The sequence below is a fragment of the Xenopus laevis genome, chromosome 2L (genome assembly GCF_017654675.1).
Source record: "Xenopus laevis strain J_2021 chromosome 2L, Xenopus_laevis_v10.1, whole genome shotgun sequence".
Classification (NCBI taxonomy): Eukaryota; Metazoa; Chordata; class Amphibia; order Anura; family Pipidae; genus Xenopus; species Xenopus laevis.
The window spans coordinates 43,264,481-43,288,956 of NC_054373.1; the positions used below are offsets into that span (position 1 = coordinate 43,264,481).

Below are 24,476 nucleotides of genomic sequence, written 5' to 3' on the forward strand. Positions count from 1 at the left end.
TGCCTCGTATAGGTAGGAGAGGAGTCTCAGTGGCAGGTCCCTCCCAGTGGGTGTCTCTCTAATCACATCCCTCTTCAGGTTTTTCTATATAAAGTGGCCTTGTACTGAGCCTTTTAGAGGTGGCAAGGTGAGACCCTTCAATACTCAATATCATTTCGTTCATTGCATTGAATATAGTTGCTAGTGTAATATCTTGCAGCCGTGCCACTATTTTTTGAGACATCTTGTGACCTAGATACTTTATACATTATATTTATTCTTTATTGTAGGAACTCCAAAAGGATGACTTCTCTGTACATCAGTTTTGGGTTCCTACTGATTCTTGGACTGGTGCCTGTCAGTTTATCTTCCTTCTATGGTAAGTCATTTTACTTTCTGCAATAATCCCTTAATGTACTGTATCTCAGAAAGCTCTTTCTAAAGGGGAAGTCTAGGAATATTATCTGCAAAGTACTGAAGATTGCACAATGAAAGATAAAATAAACCCAATGCTGGTGTTAACTTTAGCTTTCCATTCAGTTCAGAGGTTTTGCTGTACAGAAATCCTTATTTATACATATTTCTTGGTTTAGCCCAAGCTGCATATTAATTGCTCTGCATTTTACGGTAACTTAATAAAAGGCACAATAATCTTTATCAACCAGTGAAATGTTTGCTTTCAAAAAGTAACCTACTGATTAATCATTATGGGTTATTAAACCAGCAGCAAACGTTGTGCTTTTTATTACTTTATCCTGAAGCAGTGGTTTCCAAACAGTTTGGATGCCTAAGGCAATGGAATGGGGGGCTCATAAAAGTGAGATTTTAATTCAAGTTTTAGTGTAATGCCATGGATAGCCTTTAACTATTCTGTATATGTTGTCTTTGCTTGTTACGAGCAGGGAAGAGGTGGTGTTGGTGCAACCAAATGTTAAACGGGAAAAGGGGAAGCTTAAACCCCAAAAGTCTGAGAGCCCTTTTTCTAATTCTTGATTTATACCAACTTCTAACAAACATCTCTCAGACATAGGGATTCCCTAATTGTATACCACAAGGAGATATACTGTAGAGTAGCTTCTGTTTTGGCTGGCTGGAAAAGGCACAACAAAAATGCTAATAATTCAAAAACAAACGAAGAGCAATGGGACATTTGCTTAGAATAAATGCGTTTATAATAGGCTAAAAGTTTATTCAAATGTAAACTTTACTTTTAAAGCAGAAGGAAAGTCTTTTTGTGCTTGGGGGTACCAAAAGTTAGGCACCCCCAAGTGATTCTATTTACTTACCTGAAACCCTGGGCCAGTGCTCCTATCAGCAGAAAACTGCACTGGCCCAGGGTTACACCAATGAGCACCACGGAGTGATCAGCTTCCAGCTTCACGTGGCTGCACGTGCACAGTAGCGCGAAAACCCAAACATTAACATTGATGTTCACTAAATAGCATTTTTTGACATTTTAGATGGAGTTGAAGAGCTGGACAATGATATTATTCTCAACTCAGTTCAGGAGGCAAAAAAGCTGGTGGATGCGGCGTATAAACGTACCCGGGATGTGTAAGTTTATTTCTAATGATTTTACAATAGAAATTAAGAGTGTTTTCCTATAGCGATAATGTTAATTAACTCAACCATGATTCTTGATTAAAGAAATGACTTACCTTCTGGAAAGTAAAGCAGACCAAGTCATAAGAATGTGTCAGTTTGTGGCCCCAAACAACTTCCCTTCTGCCTCCAGTGCACTATTGCTCCATAGGAAATCTCTAACGACGGACATAAGCTTAAAGGGAATGTTGTGCCAACCAAGTATGACAATGCTTTTAAGCTTATCTGCATATAGCTGCAAATATATGTATACATTGATTGTATGCAGTATAGGGAAGTAAATGGAGGGGAAAAACTACAATAGTTGAAAAGAATCCCTAGAAATATCGGAAATATCCTCAAGGTAGACACAGTGTTGTTTCTAGTGAAGTCTGAATAAAAATAGTTGGTTCTACATATCTCAAATTTGCTAAAAGTAATGAGGACATTTAAGGGCAGATTTACTAAGCTCAAGTGAATAGTTTGAATCAAAAAATATTCGATTTTCGAATAAATTTTTTGGGTACTTCGACCATCGAATTGGTCAAATTCGATTGAATTAGATCGAATCGAATGATTCGAACGATTCGAAGTAAAAATCGTTCGACCATTCGATAATCAAAGTACTGTCGCTTTAAGAAAAACTTTGACTTCATACTTCGCCAAATTAAAGGGATCCTGTCATCGGAAAACATGTTTTTTTCAAAACGCATCAGTTAATAGTGCTGCACCAGCAGAATTCTGCACTGAAATCCATTTCTCAAAAGAGCAAACAGATTTTTTTTATATTCAATTTTGAAATCTGACATGGGGCTAGACATTTTGTCAATTTCCCAGCTGCCCCCAGTCATGTGACTTGTGCTCTGCTCTTTTGAGAAATGGATTTCAGTGCAGAATTCTGCTGGAGCTGCACTATTAACTGATTCATTTTGAAAAAAAAATTTTTCCAACGACAGTATCCCTTTAATGCTACCGAAGTCCAATGTTAGCCTATGGGGACCTTCCCCAGCACTTTTCTAAGTTTTTTTTGGTTGAATAAAAATCCTTTGATCGATCGCTTAAAATCGTTCAAATCGTTTCGAACTATTTTATTCAATCTAAGCTTTTGCTCTAAAAGCCTTCGAATTCGATATTCGAATACGAAGGATTTTACTTCGAGGGTTGAATTTGAGGGTTTTTTAACCCTCAAAATTCGACCCTTGATAAATCTGCCCCTAAGTGTTTTCACCTCTAAGGCCGACGCTCATCTATACTGGTAATATTTCCATACCTTGCTTTATGGGGTACCCAGATACTGATGCAAGAATTTGAGATATGGAGCTCAGCTAGCCAGCAACTAATGGGTATTTTTTACCTATTAAAAGATGGGGGAGGTTTGATAGGTGAAAGATACCTGGGGCAGCAGCTTGGGTATATTTCATATTTATAATAGTTTGCAGAAGTGTTGAGTTTAAATCAGTGAAAGTATTATTGGATACCACAATAAATATATAGGGGTTTATTTACCAAACTCAGAATGCAAAAAAGCATGAAAAATTTGTGATTTTTTTTTTTTTTTATAAAATCACAAATTTTTCGGAATTTAAAACCCGAGGATGGAAAAGTCTGAATCAGAAAATCCGGCATCTCAGACCTGTCGAGGTTGCATAGAAGTCAACGGGAGAAGTCCCAATGATTTTTTGATGTGCGCTGGGTTTCGTCCAAAACTCAGAGTTTTCGGGTGAAAAATCTGAAAAAACACGAAAATCTGATCAAAAATCCAAAAATATCATAAAAATCAGATTTTTTTCCCACAAAGCAAATTTTGGGAAAATGTAATAATAAATAAGCGAAAAAAACCAGAGCGGATTTGATCGGAGTTTGTAGCAGAAAATATTGAGATAAATTCGGACTTTGATAATGTATATATTTCAGCCTCAAGGCACGCCTAAAACAAAAAGACGTGCGCCCCTCTGATGTCATGGCGTTCTTCAAGCAACCCGTAGCGACCAGCAGGACACACATCCGAGCTGCTGACTATATGGGCACCACCCTAGAACTCCTCTCAGAGAAGGTGCAGAGTGTATACAGTAGACCATTCAACATAACAGGTACATACAAGAGATGACTATAAATATATGTAATATAAATGGCATCACATAAAGACAAGGGCTGTTTATGGAAAGGCTGTTTCGATATGTATTCAGTACTAGCAACATGTACTTTATGCTAGACAAATATAGATACAGGTACAGGACCTGTTATCCAGAATGCTGGGGGCCTTGGGTTTTCTGGATAACAGATCTTTCCATAATTTGGATCTTCATACCTTGTCTAATAGAAAATCATGTAAACATTATGGAGTACATTTATCAAAGAGTGAAGCTCCGCCACTAGAGTGAAATTCCGCAGCTCTCAATTCATTTCTATGGAATTTTGAAAGGCGTATTTATCAATGGGTGAAAGTGAAAGTTCACACTTTGATAAGTACACCTATAAAAATCCCATAGAAATGAATGGAGAGTGGCGGAATTTCACTCTAGTGGCAGAACTTCACTATTAACTTCACTCTTTGATAAATATACCCCTAAATAAACCCAATAGGCTGGCTTTGCTTCCAATAAGGATTAAGGGGCCGATTCATCAAGAGTCGAATATCGAGGGTTAATTAACCCTCGATATTCGACTGGGAACTAAAATCGTTCGACTTCGAATATCGAAGTCGAACGATTTTGCGCAAATCCTGCGATCGATCGATCGAAGGATTTTTCGTTCGATCGAACGATTAAATCCTTCGAATCGAACGATTCGAAGGATTTTAATCCAACGATCGAAGGAAAATCCTTCGATCAAAAAATCACAGGCAAGCCTATGGGGACCTTCCCCATAGGCTAACATTGACTTCGGTAGGTTTTATCTACCGAAGTAGGTGGTCGAAGTATTTTTTAAAGAGACAGTACTTAGATTATCGAATGGTCGAATGGTCGAATGGTCGAATAGTCGAACGATTTTTACTTCGAATCGTTCGAATTCGATCGAATTTAACCAATTCGATGGTCGAAGTACCCAAAAAATACTTAGAAATTCGAAGTTTATAACATTCGAATTCTTCACTCGAATTTTGTAAATCTGCACCTAATTGTATCTTAGTTTGTACCACGTACAATTTAATTGGGATAATGTCTCAAAAAGTCTATAACAATTGCTCTGTAGGAGATAATGGTCCCAAACATTTCTACTTTGGAGGGAATAGGCACTTTTCCTTATTCTGTTTAAGTAATATGCATAATATTCATGTTTCAAAACATCCTGTAAGATATCTTGTGTAACTGCACTATTGAAGCAGGATCAGTTGTTGGTTGTAATTGGGTCATGGCATAGGGTCATAGACTCTAGTAATTGGAGTAATTGGATGTTTTCAACAGATGTACTGACTGCCAACCAGCTAGACACCATATATAAGGTTTCTGGATGTGCATTCTTACATATACAGAGGCCTTGTCCCAACACCCCATATCGCTCCTTCACAGGGGAGTGTAATAACAGGTATGTAGTGGCTCTGTTTAACCCCAGCACTGTTATATTATTATGCTATTCTGCACTCTTGTGTGTTCTGTCATTGGCAAAACTGGTGTCGGGCTGGGGTACCTGGGGCCCACCAGAGGTTCTTGCCTCAAGGGGCCCCTCCCATGTTCCATGTTACCCCCACACACCGCAAGCTGCTACCACTTTCCATAACATACCCCAGCCAATACTCTATGTAGACAGATAAGCACAGATGTACAGAATGGGTTTAGAGGAACTTGACTGGTCTGCACAGAGCCCTGATCTCAACCCAACTGAACACCTGTGGGATGAATTGGAACCCCTAAGCTGGCCAGGTCTGATTGTCCAACATAGAAAGTCTTTCCGAGTAGAGAGAGAGAGATCCATATTCACATTAATGCCATTTGTCTTGGACGAGATGTTGGACAAGCAGGTTTCTGGATTTTTTTGGCCATATAGTGTAGTTTTGTGAGTTGATCCTTTTGTTCTCTCACCTCTCCTGCCTATTACTAGATGGGATTATTAGTGTCCAGGAAACCTAGAACTGCTGCCATGTCCAGGGAGGCAGTAATTTCAGGGTTCCGTTGCATCAATGTGTAAATATTCACAGTTCATCAGAACAGACTGGACAGACGGACTGGCACTCCCTGTAATTACTTACAAGTTCAAGGAGTGTATATGGACACACACACATTTCATGAATTACATTAATGCATATTCAGTTTTTTTGCCTTTTGGTAAGTGGAAAATAACTGAGCCATTGCATTGAAACCTGGTTATATTTGCAGGAGGTTCCCCAACTTTGGAGTCTCCAACAGACCCTACACACGCCTGCTTCCAGCCCAATATGAGGACAGCAGATCCCTTCCCAAAGGATGGACAGAGAATAGAAGAATCAATGGATTTATGTTGCCTCTAGTAATCGAATTCAGTTCTTTTTTTTTAAATATATATTATTTTTTGGCACAAAAATGCAAAACTATTTCAGTTCTTAATCAGACAATACCACAATGTAACCAGTTCTCTTTCTACAAAGCACAATTGTATTTCTACACCACCATGCTACACACATTTGGGGATTGCTAGGAAAAGAAAGAGATAAAGAAGAGAAGGGACAGAAAGATGCAAATAAAACAGAAAGAATGTAACAACAAATAGGGAAAGACAGAGAACAGGGGTGTTGTATTTAAAGGTGCAAAGTTAGCCACAGGTCTAGTAACCCATAGCAACCAATCAGCAAGTAGCATTTATGGGTCTGCTAGCTGAAGGAAAGCATTTCATTGGTTGCTGTGGGTAACCACTCCTGAGCGAAACTTTAAAAAACAGAAAATAAAGAAAGAGACCAAGAGAAGGGAAAAAGTAAAAAGCACATTGAAAAGTGACTTGTAAATGTAAGCGCTTAAAAAGTAGAAGAGATAAGTTTCAATAAAAGTGTAAATGTGACTGTGCTGTGTTTTATTCAGGCTCGGGCTGTATCCAATCAGATTTTGCGATTTCCTGAAAGGGAACAGACTCTGGACAACCAGCGGTCCCTCATGTTTATGCAGTGGGGTCAGTGGATTGATCATGATCTTGACTTGGCTCCGGAGACACCTGCGAGATCAAGCTTCTTGAAGGGGATAGACTGTGATCACAGTTGTGCCCGGGAGCTGCCCTGCTTTCCTTTACGGGTAAATGTCTTTCATTTTAACATTTCCTTTACTAGATCTCTCAGACCGGCCTTTGCAGCAGTTACCTATGACCTGGGTGTCCAAATTCTTTGTGATCCTCCAGCAGATCAGACTGTCAGCTTACAGAAGGCTCTGTTTGGCAGTACACACCAGGAATTCAAAAATAAGCCCCTGCTTTGCGGCCAATGAGAGCAACATCCAAGGGGTTGGTGAGCAGCATGTTGCACATAAGCAACTGGTTGGGGATCACTGCCAGAGAGGTTATTCCAGTGCAGCCCTCCTCTTCTGTTCTCAGGACTATGCACATTTGCAGTGCACCCAGAGAGTGTCACTATGTATAAGCACCCTACGTGGTTTGCTTCCCAGGGGTGGCAATGGAGGTGAAACAGAGGGTTAATGGCATTAGGCAGTTTGAATATAACTAAACCATATAAAAAAACAAAATACCTCAATTTTGTAAAATATGGTCCTCTTGGGGACTTTTTTCGAACCAAAGTTATAAACAGCCCAACATCAGGTACTTACAGTAGATGGAGTCTATCTTTTTATCTTGCCCTTCCCCTCTTTCTTCTCCCACCCACTCCATCTTTTCTCTCACCCCCATTTTCATTAGACTTATTGTGTACAATGTAAAGCATATTAGTTGTCTTCCGAAGAGGAATCTGAAGCAAGTCCAATTATATTACTTCATCCAATGGACAAGTCCACATGCTGTTCTGCATTGTTATCACCTCCACTTTTGTTGACACTTGTCACATTATCTGCACAATTTATCAATGTCCTGTTTGTTTTTTTCCCTTCCAAAAATAAAAAATATAAGTTACAAAAAAAGGGGGTGGCATAAAAGGCTAGGATAGGGCTAACCATGGGAAAGCACTTCTACAATAACCCAGAAGCATTTGAGTACTATGTTTTTATTAATTATTTCATTAAGAATAACTTTGGTTTTGTAGCTTGCTTTGTACTAATGATTGTTGTTTCACAGATTCCACCAAATGATCCAAGGATCCAGAACCGAAGTGACTGTATCCCACTCTTCCGCTCATCTCCAGCTTGTATGCAAGGACCTGTACTTGAACAAATCAACGTTCTCACCTCTTATGTTGATGCCAGCCAGGTGTATGGAAGCACCAATGACTTAGCCAGAATGCTTCGTAACAACACTGCCACACAACTGGGCCTAATGGCTGTTAATACCAGGTTTACTGATGGCGGCCTTCCCTACCTGCCCTTTGGTACAATGAAAGAAGACTTCTGTCTCTTGACAAATATGTCATCAGGTTTACCCTGCTTTTTGGCTGGTGAGTGTACAGTTGTCAATAAATTCAGTTGCTTTTATGAGTTCTTTACATGACTCTAACATTTTTCTCATATACTACCAGTATCCCAGGTATTCTCACATCCTGAAAACACTAACTACTGTATTAATCTGAGGACTGAACTTGGGTATTCAACCCACTTCATTTATTATTTGTATTTGTTTTGGAATAAGAGTATGTTGCTTTGCCTTCTGTTTTGCAGGGGACGCCCGTGTCAGTGAGCAGCCTGGCCTGACTGCATTTCATACCATTTTTGTGAGAGAACACAATCGCATAGCCAGAGAGTTACGCAGGCTGAACCCCACCTGGACAGGGGAAGTCTTATTCCAAGAAGCGAGGAAAATCATTGGAGCAATAGAGCAGGTGAGACATTTCCTATTAATGCATAGACTATGGGGCTGATTTACTAACAATTGAATTTCAATTTTTTTTCCCATTAATCTCTAAGAATTCGTGATTTTCCTATTTTTTTTAAAGCTCTAAAAATTAGACATTTTTTAAATGTAAAAAAATATGAAATCCACTAATACAAAACTTTGCCAGATTAAAGTTGTCGAGGACTTATAGAAGTCAGCGGGAGCTGCACTGATCCTATAGGCTTGATAAAGGGCCCGGAGGGGTCCGAAACGTTGCCTTGTTTGTGAAATGCTAATGGGATAAATAAATCACCTATTTTCACGCAGCAACTATTTTTGGTGTGCTTCTGGATTTTGCTGCACTGATGCTATAGAACTGTTTAAAATCAATTCGGACTTTTGGAGGTTTTTTAAATTTTTTTGTATCCGACTGTCGGATGTGAACGCCGCATGCTGCGTCAGCAGCCCGACAGTCGGATACATGTAGTTTGTACCTGCGATTTCTCAATCAGTCCCATTATATTCTGCACATCCGACATGTCGCATGCGTGTCATCCCCTTGGTCCTCATTGTGCCGCGGAGTTCAGCCCTTCGGCAAGTGAAGGACAGAGAAGAAAGCCAAATAATAAAGATAATACAGACTCACAAATGCAATAGACTAAGGGGCTAATTTAGCAAATATTCAAATGGCTTTCCTATATCAAAATTTCTTTAAATTTGTTTTTCCAAATGGATTTGATGAATATGGACCTTGTCTGAATCCACTTTCCCAAATTCACTGGGCTGGATCATAAATCGCTCATTTACATAGACAGTAGGTTGGTGCATAGTACTTGCGCCTTTAGATTAATCTAAATTGGGCCCACTTACTCCAGGAGTGTTTCCAGGGCATTTTCAAGCCCCATTTGGTGGACCTTTTTTTTTCAGGTCCCCCTTAGCTCACAACAAGGATACAGACATGGGACATTGTGAATGTAATTTGTTCTTATTGATGGTATACTTTCCCTTCCATGGCAACTTTTTAATAAACAATCGAACAGGAATCACTGGCACTCATTTGCACTCAAGCTGACAAAGGGGTTTACCCCGAAACGTTGCATTTTTTCTGCTGAATAAACATGTAAGGGCTTGGCCCTGCTTGCACCTACCTTTGAGTGCCAGTGATTCCTGTTCGATTGTACATTTCGGAGGGTGCCGACCCCTCCATCACCGAGCACCAGGCATCAAGTTGTAGGCCAGGGTGTGCGAGTGGAACATTTGTTTGTAACTTTTTAATAAACCCCATATTTGCTTATTGCTTTGATAGAAAATCAATTACAAGGATTACTTACCTCTGCTACTTGGTTCTACAATGACTCGAGTGCTTCCACGCTACACTTCTTACAATGACTCAGTGAACCCAGGAGCTGCCAATGTTTTTAGCCTGATCTTCCGCATGGGCCACACAATGATCCAGCCCTTTATCTACAGGCTGGTAGATGGTTACAGGACCTCAGCATCGCTGCCCCCGATCCCTATACATCTTACCTTCTTCAATACATGGAGAGTCATTCTTGAAGGTAACGACACCTGAGCAGGATCCTCTAAATGCTATATCTTGATAGGGATGTTTGGGGGATTCCATTGGATCCTGAAATGTATGTGTGAGCATCCTTTCATATGAATATCACTTAAAGGGGATGTAACTTCATATATATATATGTAAAAAATATATATATACATGGGGGTTATTTATTAAAGTCCGAATTTATCTCAATATTTTCTGCTAGAAACTCAGATCTAATCCGCTCGGATTTTTTATGCTTATTTATTATTACATTTTCCGGAAAATTTGCTTTGTGGGAAAAAATCAAATTTTCAATTTTTTTTTTATTTTTCATCCGATTTTCACTATTTTCACAATTTTTCAGATTTTTCGGGGTATTGCACGAAACCCGGTGCACATCAAAAAATCGTTGGGACTTCTCCCATTGACTTATATGCAATCTCGACAGGTCTGATATGTCGGACTTTTCCATCCTCTGGCTTTAATAAATTCTGAAAAATTCGTGATTTGTATAAAATAAATCACAAATTTTTCGCTTTCTGAGTTTAGTAAATAACCCCCATAATGGAGCAGAAGCAGCTAAACAGACCTGGAGAAGACCTGTCTTCTGCTACATTGGGCCAAATTGACCCAATCAGTCAGAACTAGGAGAAAGCGGCAAAAGTTAAAAAGCACAAACAAATACTGTTTCCAGTAACATGAATGTACAGCTAAAAAGTTGTTTTTTCACGTAGTCAGCTTTGATTTTGCTGCATCATTGTGAGTCAGTTATACATACTGGGTAAGCAGGAGCTGCCATATTGTTTGCCTCAGCTGAGATATGTAATGTATAGAACTATAAAACATGTGCCATATTATCATCCTGGGTTGGTGGTGTTTGTGCAATTTATAAAGAGAGAAATTGCTGCGCCCAAGGACATGGATAAATGCCAATTATTTCAAGATTTAATGTTCTGTGCATTCAGCTAGCAATATATTCATGTTCATGGGCTGGATGAATGTACAATTTATATATTATCTTATATATCATTTATCAGAGATACCACAAGACATTGGGGCAAATTCACTAAGATTTGTAGTTGCGCCAGGCGTAACTTCGCTGCACTTCGCCGCACTTCGCCGCACTTCGCCACACTTCACCAGGCGTAGTTTTGCTAGCGCTCCGCAAATCCACTAAAATCCGAAGTTGCGCTCAGGGGGTAGCGTAAGGTTGAGAAGTTGCACTAGCATTGATTTGCTAAGCGAAGCGAAGTTACGCTAGCGATGGTTAATTTGCATACGGCGCCAAATTCAAATTTCAATGGAGGAATATGTAGCAGTACAACAAATGCCTGGGAAACCTTCAAAACATCAAATAAAATTTTTATTTTGCCCTACACATGTGCCCACTGTATAGTTAAGTTGCCATGAGTCAGGAAATGTAGGGGGGAAGGACGGGAGCCCCAAATTCGCCAGACGTAAGGGCGCGAAGTAACACTAGCCAAGTTACGCCAGCGTTCGTTAGTGAATTTGCGAAGTAACGAAAATGCCCAACGCTAGCGAATTGACACTAGCGTTAGGCGATTCGGCGCTTAGTGAATTTGCCCCGTTGTGTTATAATTGATATTACATGAGTTATAGTTTTCATTGGGCAGGTTTTGGATTAGAACCTTAGTGCCCTTTTTTTATTATTAAGTACCTGAGTGACCACCAAATTAGCACACTAAAATGGAAAAGTCAGGCTTCCCCAGCTCTCTGCTTTGCTGCATTGTAGCAAATTACATCTCTCATGGCTGTGCAACCACCCTGTGCTTGTGACACTTATCTAATTACACTTTATGATATCACATAGGATATATGGCAGCAAGGTGGCCTTACAAGCATATTTCTACCCAAGGAGTTATGCCCAGGTAAAGGAATATAATGTAGCACACTGTATATATAACTGACTTACAAATTAAATAGAGGTATAGGATCTTTTATCCAGAATGCTTGGGACCTCGGGTTCTCCAGATAAGGGATCTTTCTAATCCCACGTGATTTTTCAAATCACACAGCCGATTTTTTAAAATAACAGAAAACTGCACAGAACTAATTATGTATGTATAATGAGCTAATTATGGTATTAGTTCAGTAACTATAAGTCAGGATAAGTCATTAGGGATCATTTGTAAACAGTGGGCAGATTTGTACCTGGGCAGTAATCCATGGCAACCAATCAGATAATCGCTTTCAGTGTTTAACCTGCACTGATTGGTTGCTATGGGTTAGTGCCCAGGTGCAAATTTGCCCACGGTTTATCAATGAGCCCCAATTATGTTTGAGTTATCTTAGATATTATGATTAATATAAAGGCAGGGAACAGCCTAAAAGGCACAGGGTAAAGGTGATCAAAGGATCTGTAAAGCAGAAGAGAAAAACAATTTCTAATAATAATAATAATATCAGACATCTATGGGAACATGTTTTGACATCTTTGGGATGTTTCTATCCCATGTACTTGATGTGGCTTTACAGGTGGTGTCGACCCTCTGCTTCGTGGGCTTATGGGCAATCAGGCCAAGCTGAACAGGCAAAACCAGATTTTGGTGGACGAGTTAAGGGAACATCTTTTTGAGCTGTTCAAGCGTCTCGGCCTCGATCTTGGCGCAATCAACATGCAGCGCGGCCGTGATCATGGACTGCCAGGTAAAGAGTGGGACACACCTATTGCCAGAGGTGTAACAACAGTGGAAGCAGACCCTGCCGCTGCATTGGGGACCCAGGAGGTAGAGGGGCCCCATGAGGCCCTAATTCCTATATAGTTTCAATAAATATTGGTAAAACAAGCCAACCTCTAAACATTTTGGTTGCCTGAAAACGAATTTGCTGTGGGGCCCCGTTATATCTAGTTACACCACTGCCTATTGCACAAATATTAGCAAAATACAAGCAAATGTGATGTCTGTCCATCCTGATTATAAGCTATGCAGCTTACTGGTTATTTACACCATGTTACATTCTAAAGCTGTTCATACACCTACTATTAAAATCGTTTTATATAATATTTGGTAGGTGTATGTTGACCAATATTTATGTACTATGGGAAGGCAATAGGAAGGCAGCCATGCTGTGAATTGCCCTGCAGGCCGGTCAGTTGAATAGCTAGTTGGAAGCTACCAGTGCTAGGCAGGCAAAAAAGAGACCTGGGAATAGGAGAGAAACGTTGTAGAGACAGAAGGGAAAATATCTCTGTGTTCCCATGACGATTGCTTCTTTTCACTTTGTCTGATATACCAATTTAGGATACAACGCCTTTAGAAGATTTTGTGGGCTGTCTCAGCCACGCAACGAGACTGAGCTAGCCACTGTGCTGAGAAACAGACAACTGGCCCAGAGACTAACATCTCTTTATGGGACACCTCAAAATATTGACATCTGGTTGGGGGCTGTTGCTGAGCCACTGGTTACCAATGGCAGAGTGGGGGAACTGCTGGCTTGTTTGATTGGAGACCAGTTCCGTAGGAGCCGTGATGGAGACAGGTAACTTTTTATACCTTATAAGTGAAGTGCTGCTAAATTCTTACAGTACTGTACTTTAATGTGTATTGTGTCCATATTATCTGTATAATTTATTGTGTTATCCTTTCCTTACATAGCACTGGCATGCAGCTGTTTGCAGAGATTAGTTATCATTCACAGAAATGTATCCCCGGCTCAGAGGAGCTTACAATCTATTGCGATCAGAGCAGTAATAAACACTCCTCCACTGTGCGAGGCACCCATCTTGACATCCAATAGGGGTTATTTAAAGGGACCTTCCACAGCAGTATTATTCTACCCAAATCATTGCAAGATGGTTCTAGATATCCTTTGGTATATTATTAAGCGTTAAAGGGGTTGTTCCCCTTTAAATTAACTTTTAGTAAGATGTTGAGACTGATACTCTGATTCCTGGTTTTCATATTTGTGGTTTTTGAGTTATTTAGCTTTTTATTCAGCATCTCTCCAGTTTGCAATTTCAGCATATAATAATTTCAAAATGACTCTAGCAACCATACACTGATTTGAGTAAGAAACTAAAATAATTATAAAAAGGTCTGAATAGCAATGTGAATAATAGTAGCAATAACAATAAATTTGTATTCTTGCACAGCATTTGCTTTTTAGACGGGGTCAGTGACTCCCCATTCGAAAGCTAGAAAGAATCAGAAGAAGGCAAATAATTAAAAAAAAACTATAAAAAATAAAAGACCAATTGAAAAGTTGCTTAGAATTAGCCATTTCATAATATACTAAAAGTTAACATAAGGGAAATAACCCATTTACAGCATCATGGGAGCTGTAGTCCAGCCAGGAGGATCCTCCAATGAGAAATATGTTGTATCTTTAACTCTTGGTTTAATATGATTGTTGCTGAAAGAATTGGGGAAAATTTTGAACATGGAATTTTGCATTTCATACATGCTTCTGCTATTTATTTGCTCCTACAGGATTGACATAGAACTGTAACTAGTGATGGGCGAATTTGCGCCGTTTCGCCGAAAAATTCACAAATTTCGCACGAAATTCGCAAAACGGTGAAAAATTCACGAAACGGCGCCGGCGCCCGTTTTTGACGCCGGCGCCCATTTTTTGAAAAAAACATTTTTTGACGCCGGTGAGTTTTAGCCGCAAATTTTAGTGGGCGTTTTGCGAATTTATTTGCTGGCGGCGAATCGCGCAAATTCGCCGCGAATTTGTGCCTGGCGAATAAATTCACCCATCACTAACTGTAACAATTCAATTAACGGATTAATACAAATATGATCGCACATTATATATATATAGTTTTATGTACAAGCCTTATATTAATTGCATTTCTAATTTCTCTATATAGATTCTATTATGAAAGACCCTCTATATTCACACCGGCTCAGCTGAGTTCAATAGAAAGGGTCACCCTTGCACGAATGGTCTGTGACAACACAAGGATCACAGAGGTCCCCCGAGATGTATTTAAGGCTAACCAGTATCCAGCCAATTTTGTGAGATGCGCATCGATCCCAGCTCTGGATCTGACCCCATGGAGGAGGAGGAAGAGCGGAGCAGGTATTGTGATATTGAATATAGTGAATGTACTTCTACTTTGGGTATGACATGCTGAAATATTAGTTCTAATAACTCACACATCACCTATAATTTCCACTTGCAAGAGGACACATTCTTCCCACCAGAACATTTTCCCACTCCAGATGAAGAACATTTAAATGCCTCTGGACTTTGGGGTGCCTTTTTTTTCTCAAAATATTAGTTTAATTGCAGCAGCTTTGCAAAATGTCCCACCTGCTACGAGCCACAAGCTATTCTACAATACAAGTACAACAATCAATAAAGACAACCAATCCCAGCCACCTGCCCACACTCACCTTCCTGCATGTTTGGGAGCACAAATTTCTACAGTCTGGACCCCTCAGTCTCCTGGGCTCTTTTCGAGACCACGGGGTCTGGTTCCTCTATAGTTACTCCACTGAGTTGTGTATTTGCACACTGCACTTGCATCTGTAAGTGACCCCAGTTTCTAGAGTGCACCTCAACTTGAATCTCTATATTGGCATAGCGCCTGTGATTTCAGTAAAAATTCTCACTTCAATGATACAGAGCAGGAGGCAGCATATTTATTTATCTGTACAGAACTTGTTTCTAATGGTATCTTTTTTTTATTTTATTGACAGAATTGGAAGACCCACCCATGTAGGCAGCCTGGGACTATTTACAGCTGGGTGCAATTCTCATTATGTCTCCTCCTCAGTGTACTTTCTGCACATTCAGCTGTACATTTATGCAAGCAAGAATAGTTCTGCAATAGTAATAAACTGTATTATGGTTGTTATTCCAGATTATAATCTTTGTGTTTGCATTTATTAAATTACCCCAAAAGTAAAAACTCTCTGTGTTTCTGTGTGTGTGTCCCATAGCTAAGTAATTAGTAAAATCTTAGGCTGCTCCTAAGACAAAGAGGGGACAGGGTTGGAAAACCAGCGGCTCTGTTGTACCAACCCCAAGATGTAATAGACACAATGCTCTGTTATTAATATTTTCCATGTGGCTTTCACAAGCGAGCAGTTTAAGAGCTGGCAACCTTAGGTAACATGGGTACAGTTGGTCTCGGACAAGTGTTGGGTGAACATGATACTTTTTCAGGAGGGGGTTTCTAGCCTGGAAATACCCTGAAACCCCACAGAGCTCAGTGTTTGGGTAGTGACTTTTCACGCCAACTGGTAGTGCAGAAAACCAATATCAGATTTCACTGGAAAATATTTTTGCAACTTGTGTAATAACAGGTATGGGACCTGTTATCCAGAATGCTTGAGACCTGGGGTTTTCCGGATAAGGGATCTTTCCTTAATTTGGGCAGGCAGGAAAAATTCTGCTAAAAACCCCCAAAAACATTTAAACGTTAAATAAACCTAACAAGATTGTTTTGCCTCCAATTGGGAACAATGATATATTGGTCAGGATCAAGTACACTCGACTGTTTTATTATAGTAATAAAAGGAAATAATTTACCTTAAAGATAACAGGTTTCTGGATAATGGATTCTATACCAGCATGTAATATTTACGCAACTGACAAGCTTTTTGTTGACAAAGGCACATTTATACAGTGCATTAAAGGGCATGTAAAGTCTAAAATAGAATAAGGCTAAAAATATAAACATGTACTTACTGCACCACAAGCCTAATCAAACAAATAATTTATGCTTTCAAAGTTGGCTACAGGGGGTCACCATCTTGTAACTTTGTTAAACATCTTTGCAAGACTAAGACTGTGCACATGCTCAGTGTGGTCTGGGCTGCTTAGGGATCGTCATAAACAAAGCTGCTTGAGTTCTGCATGGCTGGGAAGTAAGGCGGGGGGCTCCCCCTGCTGTTCATAAGTATGATTGTTTCCCTGCTCAGCAGTTAGGGACCATCTGACAATTCCTATCCACAGCAGTAAATTAAGGGAGAATTTCACTGCATACAGTCAGGTTTCTAATAAAAACGGTACACATTTTTTAATTAAAGTGTATTGGAGATAGGTTTCTTGTTCATTAAATAAAGTAAAAATTGGATTTTATTTTTTTGCCTTTGCATGCCCTTTAAGTTCATATTTAAGATGATGTCCCATTTATGCCATGGTCCCATTCTTATTAGGAACTACTTTATAACTGGAAGTCAGTCTTTTATGGTTACTGAAATCTATGGGATCATTAACAAAGCAGAACACAGCGGGCACAGTGTAAAGAATATGATGCAATCACCCATTTGTGATTTATACAGTGTGTTCTGCTGTATAGGAATTGCTGCAGGTCTCTGAGCTCCCGTCAGGCGGGGGAAGCAAGTGGTGTTGCCACCTGTAAAAAAGCTGCTCTGTGCCAATGTTATTAAAAGGGAAGAAAGAAAAAAATATATAGGAAACAGTATTTTCCCCAGAAATGTGGCAACTTTAGAGGCAAGCAGGAGTCCTCTTAACCGTTCTCTAACTTGCTCGTCATTCTGATGCACAAGTCAAGGAGTGGCAGGAGGAGCAAACCACAATGGGACCCTTTACTTAACACCCATCTTAGGAAAGAGCAGGGCTGGCCTGTGCCAAATTTTTCCGGTGTAGAGTGCAGAATTGCTCAGAGTGCAAGTGCTTGTTAAGGGAGCACAACGGTGTATATCCTGCACCCTGGGACTCACTACATGATCACTTTAGTGGCAGGAGAAATAACTGCTGTATTTTTAATTCATACAGTATATGTGTTATGTATAGAATGGCACACACAGGGAGGAACAGCACTTTAATAAAAAGTACGGGTGTTGAGTATTCTGGGCAAAAGCCTCCTAATCTCATTACTTTTGTGAAACTTTGCAACTTTTTCTGTCTGTTCAGTGCAGCTTGTACTGAGATCAAAGAGCAATGCGGGACCCATCAGTAAGATCTGAGATAGTGGGCTGAGAAATTGTGACAATTACCTAAGGGAAAGGTAAATGACCCGTAATGTTTCTAATGTTATCTTGCCTTACTATACTTGCTATCCCATAGCCGCAGTCCCTTCCCAGATACTATTATCCCCACTGTTACTATAGGCACCATCTCTCCCTACTAATACTACTTTTCTGAGATCAATTATGCCCTCGAAGCTGCAAAAAGCCAGGATCTGAAAATACTCCAGCGAAAACCGGTCAAGGTCTTGTAGAAGATTTTCAGGTTTTTTTCGGTGGTTTGCGCTTGAAAACTTGATCAATTCGAGGTAGTCAAGGTGTTTTTGGGCAATAACTTGATCAATTCAAGTATCCCCCCCCCCCGATTATTAATTCGAGTTTTTTGCATTCAAGTTTTTTCATAAATACGCAAACAATCAAGTTGTGGGGTAGAAAAAAAACTTCCCAAACTCGACCATAACCGCCTAAAAGTACACTAGTTATGTTTACAAGCGGTATGTTGTTTTTCTGTGGTTACTATCCCCTCCAAAATGAAAAGAGATTTGTACAGAGAAGGATAAAGCGTTGAGGAAGAAAGGAAAAGAAGGTTGTTCACAAGAAAGACAGGGAAGGACGTAGCAAAGAATTTACAATTAATGAACATTTAAGAAAAACAAGCTTTTATTTATTTTACCCTTTATCTGAAATTAGCAATGTTCAGCACTTTCAGTTTCATTCTAGAATTTCTAAAATGCCCTAAGGATGCAAAAACAAGGGATAATCCCACACTTAAAAAAAACCAAAACCACAAGTTGTATTCATTAAACATTAAAGCCTTGTTTGACAAATCGGCAAATGTCTGTGTTCTGTGCAGATCAATAAATGCCCATAAGTACCTTCATTCACATGCATGATAATTCCAACATAAACATTTTTCATAACCGGTGGAACTGAGGCGAGAGTCTATGGGTTTAAGTAGAAAGGTTAGAGGCTCAGAGTAATACACAGTGTACTACTATAAAGGTCTGGGACTACATGCAGCCCCCAATTTTCTTTCTGGACCAATAGAGTCTTCATGACATATGTGCTTCCAAAGGATCCAGTCTGGATGTGTAAATGATGCTGAACATCTCTAGCTAATAAATGCTCTTATGATTATTAAAGTCAATAATACAGAACTGGTTCACTACAGTCACAAAATACAAATATGCAGATATTTCAGGCTTTCATTTGCTCAGTCATATAGTTATACATGTATTTAATTACAATTATATTGGAAAATCCAATAAATCAGCCAGAATAAATATCTTAAGAATATAAATGCTTTTTGTCACCACATTTCATATTTTGCATAGATATGTTGCCCTTAACCACCCCGACTCCACCCCGTTCTTTTTCTGTATATTATATATTATTATAAAAAAAAAAACACAGAGGCACCTGCCCTGGACTCTAACACCCCAGCTACAGTTCAATAAAGCCATAGCCATGATAAAGCCTTTTCTTCACAAACAGGTTCATGGCTGGATTCATGGGAAAGAGACAGGTGCAAGTGTCTGGGATTGACACCAAGTAAAAGAGACACAATTATGGATATAATCAAAGTCTAACACTACAAAAACCAGATCAAGAAAAATCACCCACACACTCTAAAGGTCAGATCAGGATCCAGGAGGCTTCTCACTATGCTGTGGACATATGAGATATGTATCCTGAAACCCCCGTATTCAGAAAGTCTTGAGTCAAATGCTTTTGATTTCTTCCATTTTCTCATTTGAAGATATTTAAGATGCATAATATCCTATTGGGTTTAACATTTGTTTTATTAAATGTTTTTTAGTATGGAGATTTCAAGTTGTTGAAGGAAGTCTTATTCAGAAAATCCTAGCCCACAAGAATTGTGGATAATATATCACATACCTGTCTCCTAGGATTTCTGCTCATATTTATATTGTTTACGGATATTATTCATTCTACACTCACAAAATCACAAATGCCCTTTAAACTTTTAAAGGAGAATTCAACCCAAACGTAAAAAAAAACCCTACCCTACATAGACCCCCTCTCCCTCCCCCCCACAGACTAGCTGCTACCCCGGGCAAATGCCCCTAATGCGAAGAGGCGCATGCGCAGTTATTGCAATTTTCTGTTTCGCGACAACTGCACGTGCACCAAAACTCACAAAAATTACCGAAGTGCACGTCTCAATCCGAAGCGGCTGAAAATGGCGCCCGTAAACTCCGCTGGACAGAATCTGCACTGAGGGGTAAGTAAAGAGTTAGGGGCATTTGATCAGGATAGCAGCTAGACTGGGGGGGAGGGGGTCTATGTAGGTTAGGGGGGTAGGGTTTTTTTTAACTTTTGGGTTTAGTTCTCATTTAATTACACAGTTCAAAAATACCTTATAATAAATACTTTTTCATCATGATGTTGTAAGGGCCCGAAGGCACAGTTGGAGTGCGGACCTAGGAGGAGACAGTTAGTTAGACCTGGGTTCGAGGTAACAGGAGGGTTAGGCAAGAGAATGGTCAAAGTCCAGGCAATAGTCCAATTCAGGCAGAGAACGGTCAATACGTTTAAACAGGCAGAAGTTGGTACACAAGAATCAATAAGACAAGCTATAATCACACCCAGGAATACACAAAGTGAAACTTATACTTGTACAATGTTTGCAGTGTCCAAGCTCCTTTAAATAGGTACTGGCGCCAAAAGTTTGGACGCGATGACGTCATGACGCTGGTGTTCTGACGCCGACGACCAATCGGCGGTCAAGAAGACGCTGACGTCACAGCGCTGTGACCATCAGGATCCACATGGAGAGGCAGGACGCTGCCATCTTAGACGCCATCAGAAGCATGGTGAGTAACTGTTTCCATTACAGAAGTGGGCAATGGTATTACTTGTTCTACTTATTCTTATTGCTGGAGTCGCTGACAGTCAGGGTTGGGACTGGGCTGGTGGGATATTTGCGTCATCACTATTGTACCGAGAAAGTACACTATGTAAATAGATCCCCTTTCTGCCTAATATATATATATATATATCTGTGTGTGTTGAGAGTTCTAGTTCAGCAGGCTCAATCCCTTCCTACAACCCTCAAGGTCTCCAAAAGGAACATAAAGTAACAATTCTTCTGTTACTGAAGGGAGATCATTCAATTCCCTACCACCCACTTCTACTCGTTACATGATCTGATCATATACATTAAAATGAAGGGAAAATTCACAACTGAAGCAATCATTAAAACAAACATTCGGAACAATTAAATATGTCATACAGTTTCTGTTAGGCTGTGTTCATTGATCATTGTCTCTCAGTCCTTGAATATATCCAGTACTGTGGTTTAGTCCATACTCTCATTACCTATTTAAAATGTAAACTGTATAAGATCCTGTTACATACGTATATGTACAGGTACCTAAGTATTCTCTACTTTATTACACTGCCAAGTGTGAGGTATGAAGATGTACAGTATAGACGGATGATTGGCGCTGCTCATTCCTGGAGGCTGTGACGCATCTCTGAAGTGGTTATTCAACAGGAATGTTTTTTCAAAAACTCTTTGAGTTTGGTGGGATAGTCTGTCATTATGCCGGTAGCACCCAAATCAATCGCTCGTTTGTATTCCCCTTCATTGTTTAATACCCATATGTACACCTGCACAGAAAACAACACTGGTACTCACACATATATATATATTTTAATGTAATGACAGATTTCTATAATAACTACTCACAGAATTGTCTAAAAACATTCTCAGTACCCACTGAATGGTTCTGCAATAATTGAAATTGTTTGGTCTAAGTTTTCGAAACTCTAGTCTAGAAATATGGAGCTAATATTTTTTGATCTAGTTCTTCTGACCCCTCAAAATAAATACAAAATAAATAAAATACAAAATCCTCCCCAGTGTAGAGAAATTATTCTAACCCGGGCTAAACATTAGTTATGGTCATCATGGGTCATTGACCCTTAGTAAATGTGCCCCTAAGGGTTCCCTGGTCTCTCTATTCATTTTCAGTGAAATAATCATACTTTACCTGAATCCCTCTTGCTGTCAGGTGATCAAAAAGTGCCTTTCTCATTATTAATCTGAAAAAGAAAACATATATAGCTTTTATAATACACAAAAGCCATTAATATCTGACAAATGATATCATTATAAATGGTGACTAGTGATGTCATCAATTATAAACAGTGAGTAAATGATATATATATATATATATATATATATATTATATATATATATATATATATATATATCCTTATATTTTACAATGGAGGGTACTTTATTCACTATATTATCTTGTTCTTTGGGATACACACTAACCTAAATGGGAAACTCCTGCATTTACTTAACCCGTAACACTTAAAGAGGTAATCCCTTAGCACAATGTTACACCAAATGGTCCCCAGAAGCATGTTTACTTGGCTTAGTGGAGAATATAGTTCAGGACAAATACCGACGCACCCTCCTGAGACTCCTTTATTACTATGCCAGGAAACTATTATCCTAACTTAGAAGCTGCCTACTCACCCTAAAGAGATGGAAATCTATAATAAACCAAGCACTCCCATACTTCAAACTAACATATATTAGTAGAGGTTGCCCAGAGAAACTTGAGAAAGTTTGGGGCGCATGGGCTGATATACCTGATACGGACACACCCCAGGAATCTATTTAGGATACCCACCTACATATCTGGGAACAGAAGCTAAAGCAAGCCCGCATAGCCTAAAGTCCCCCCCCCCAGTTTGAATGTTTGAGTTATAAACAAAAAAGGTCTGCACTTCAACTGTGGGTATTAACTGTGGGTATATTGTTGCTAAATTATCCTTTATTTCTGTATGCTCAAGTTGCAAACAATAAATAAAAAACTTTTTTAAAAAATGGGAAAGTCCTGCATAAAGGCTGAACCTTGATTATAGAGCCACGCCACAGTTCCAATAGATTAATGACGAATGCAGTGATATTCTGAAACACGTTGTAGTTGGCTTTTAATTTTTTTCAATTCTGTGTGATTTAAATTATTTATCTTATTGTTAAGCAACTATCCAGATTGGAATTTCAGAAGCTGTTGGGTTGCTAGGGCCCAGTTTACCTTAGTAACCAATCAGTGGTTTGAAGGAGAGAGGAGCAAGGCTCACTAGCTCTGCCTGTAGTTTTCCATCTGGTTTGCATTGTAGATGGGACACCAAATATTCTTCTTTTGTAGCTTGTCTTTGTCACTGGCAGACAGTAAATATGCCACAGGGCAGTGCAATGAGAACTTCTCTGTCCAGAGGAACTGGGGCAAAGATCTCATTGGTGGAATCTCCATTTGGTTTTCATTGTAGATGTTTTTTTATTATAATAATGTGACATACAATCATCTGCATAGTGGATAACCTGCACACTACAAGGAAAAGTTAGGCAGCACTGTGCCGGGGTATCAGGAAAAGCTACTTACGCATCTGCAAGCCACACCACAAACTTGTGACCCCGGCTCATTTTGGAGGGATCTTTAAGCCTGAAGAGAAAGCAGAATTTTAACACATTAATGAAAAAAATAATATGCTGGGTTTTCTGTAAACAATTAATTTCAATAAACTTCACCTTAAAAATCTTTGTGGCTGGCCAGCCTGCTAATGAATAACACAAAATATCCTCACTCGGCAATTCATATGGCTTAAAAAGTTAAAAACGTCAATGTATAAAAAGTACAAAAAAAGGGGGAATTTCCTTGGATGTAGTGTTAGTTCATATGTAGAAAAGAATGTTCAAGCTGGAATCAATCACTGAAATAATGATTTCACAAAGCATGTGAGTTCCGCAACAGCCTTTAGCCACTTTGATTAATGAATTGAAAATACGGTAGATAATTGTGCTATACCACTGTAATAATTAGGAATTGCTTACATTCTATCTTTTCCTGTCTGATAATATCTGTCAATTCAGGAATGGGCCACAACTCTTCACCTCTAACAGTAAAATAACGGGGCTCATGGGCTCCTGACCTCTATGAAACCCCCTGATTTGTTCTCACCCCTGAAAGTAATCCCAAAGGAAGCTTCCTGCCATTGTGTCAGCTGATGTGATCATGTGACAGATCTGGTCTGGTCATTCTAATGCCAGGAAATGTGCCATATTTGTATAACACTTGTGTTAAATAAGGATCATAAATTAAAGCTGCCACATATACAAATACACAGTAGTTTGAAAAGAAAACATTTACATTGTATCCTGCTTGGGTTGTACAATAACATCCTCCTTTATGAGATGTGCCATTATTAGCTGAAAAACATCATGGCCACACAAACTCAAGTACAATGCTCTCTTAAACACCTTGGAATCGGCAATAACAGCAGCCACTGAATGCTCATGGACAACCTGGAGATAAATAAACACCTTATTCAGTGTAAAAAATTAAAAAAAATTGCTAGATTTTATTTTTATTTTACAGAGCTGCTTTGCAATCTGGTAGAATCAGAAAATATACACATCAGCGGGTCCCAGGGATATTGTGAAAGTTGGCCACAGCCCACTTAAAAATCAGTTGAACCCCAACAAGGTGTATATATGCCCTTATAATCTTAGTGATACAAGGCCATAATGGATCAGCATAAGAAGG

At 39.3% G+C, this 24,476-nt stretch overlaps 2 protein-coding genes across 3 annotated transcripts in view; one reads left to right on the forward strand and one right to left on the reverse strand.

Annotated features, from left to right (window-relative positions):
- The first annotated feature begins 127 nt into the window (after nucleotides 1–127).
- On the forward strand, nucleotides 128–15,860 carry mpo.L (myeloperoxidase L homeolog). The gene is given in 13 exon segments (NM_001087639.1): nucleotides 128–358; nucleotides 1,440–1,533; nucleotides 3,475–3,650; nucleotides 4,965–5,085; nucleotides 5,874–6,003; nucleotides 6,549–6,755; nucleotides 7,741–8,056; nucleotides 8,277–8,437; nucleotides 9,737–9,989; nucleotides 12,473–12,643; nucleotides 13,240–13,477; nucleotides 14,814–15,025; nucleotides 15,649–15,860. Coding segments are annotated over 13 exon segments (2,178 nt in total). The 5' UTR covers nucleotides 128–282; the 3' UTR covers nucleotides 15,672–15,860.
- Nucleotides 15,861–18,528: 2,668 nt separating this feature from the next.
- LOC108708001 (lysophospholipase D GDPD1) overlaps nucleotides 18,529–24,476 on the reverse strand; it is a 47,050-nt gene continuing 41,102 nt past the window's right edge. The window contains exons 8-10 of one of the 2 annotated variants that reach the window (XM_018246235.2): nucleotides 23,316–23,375; nucleotides 21,906–21,957; nucleotides 18,529–21,522 (exon numbers count right to left, since the gene is read on the reverse strand). In XM_018246235.2, coding sequence (XP_018101724.1) covers nucleotides 21,400–21,522; nucleotides 21,906–21,957; nucleotides 23,316–23,375 — 235 coding nt within the window. In that variant the 3' untranslated portion in view covers nucleotides 18,529–21,399. The other variant, XM_018246237.2, reaches the window with a different exon arrangement.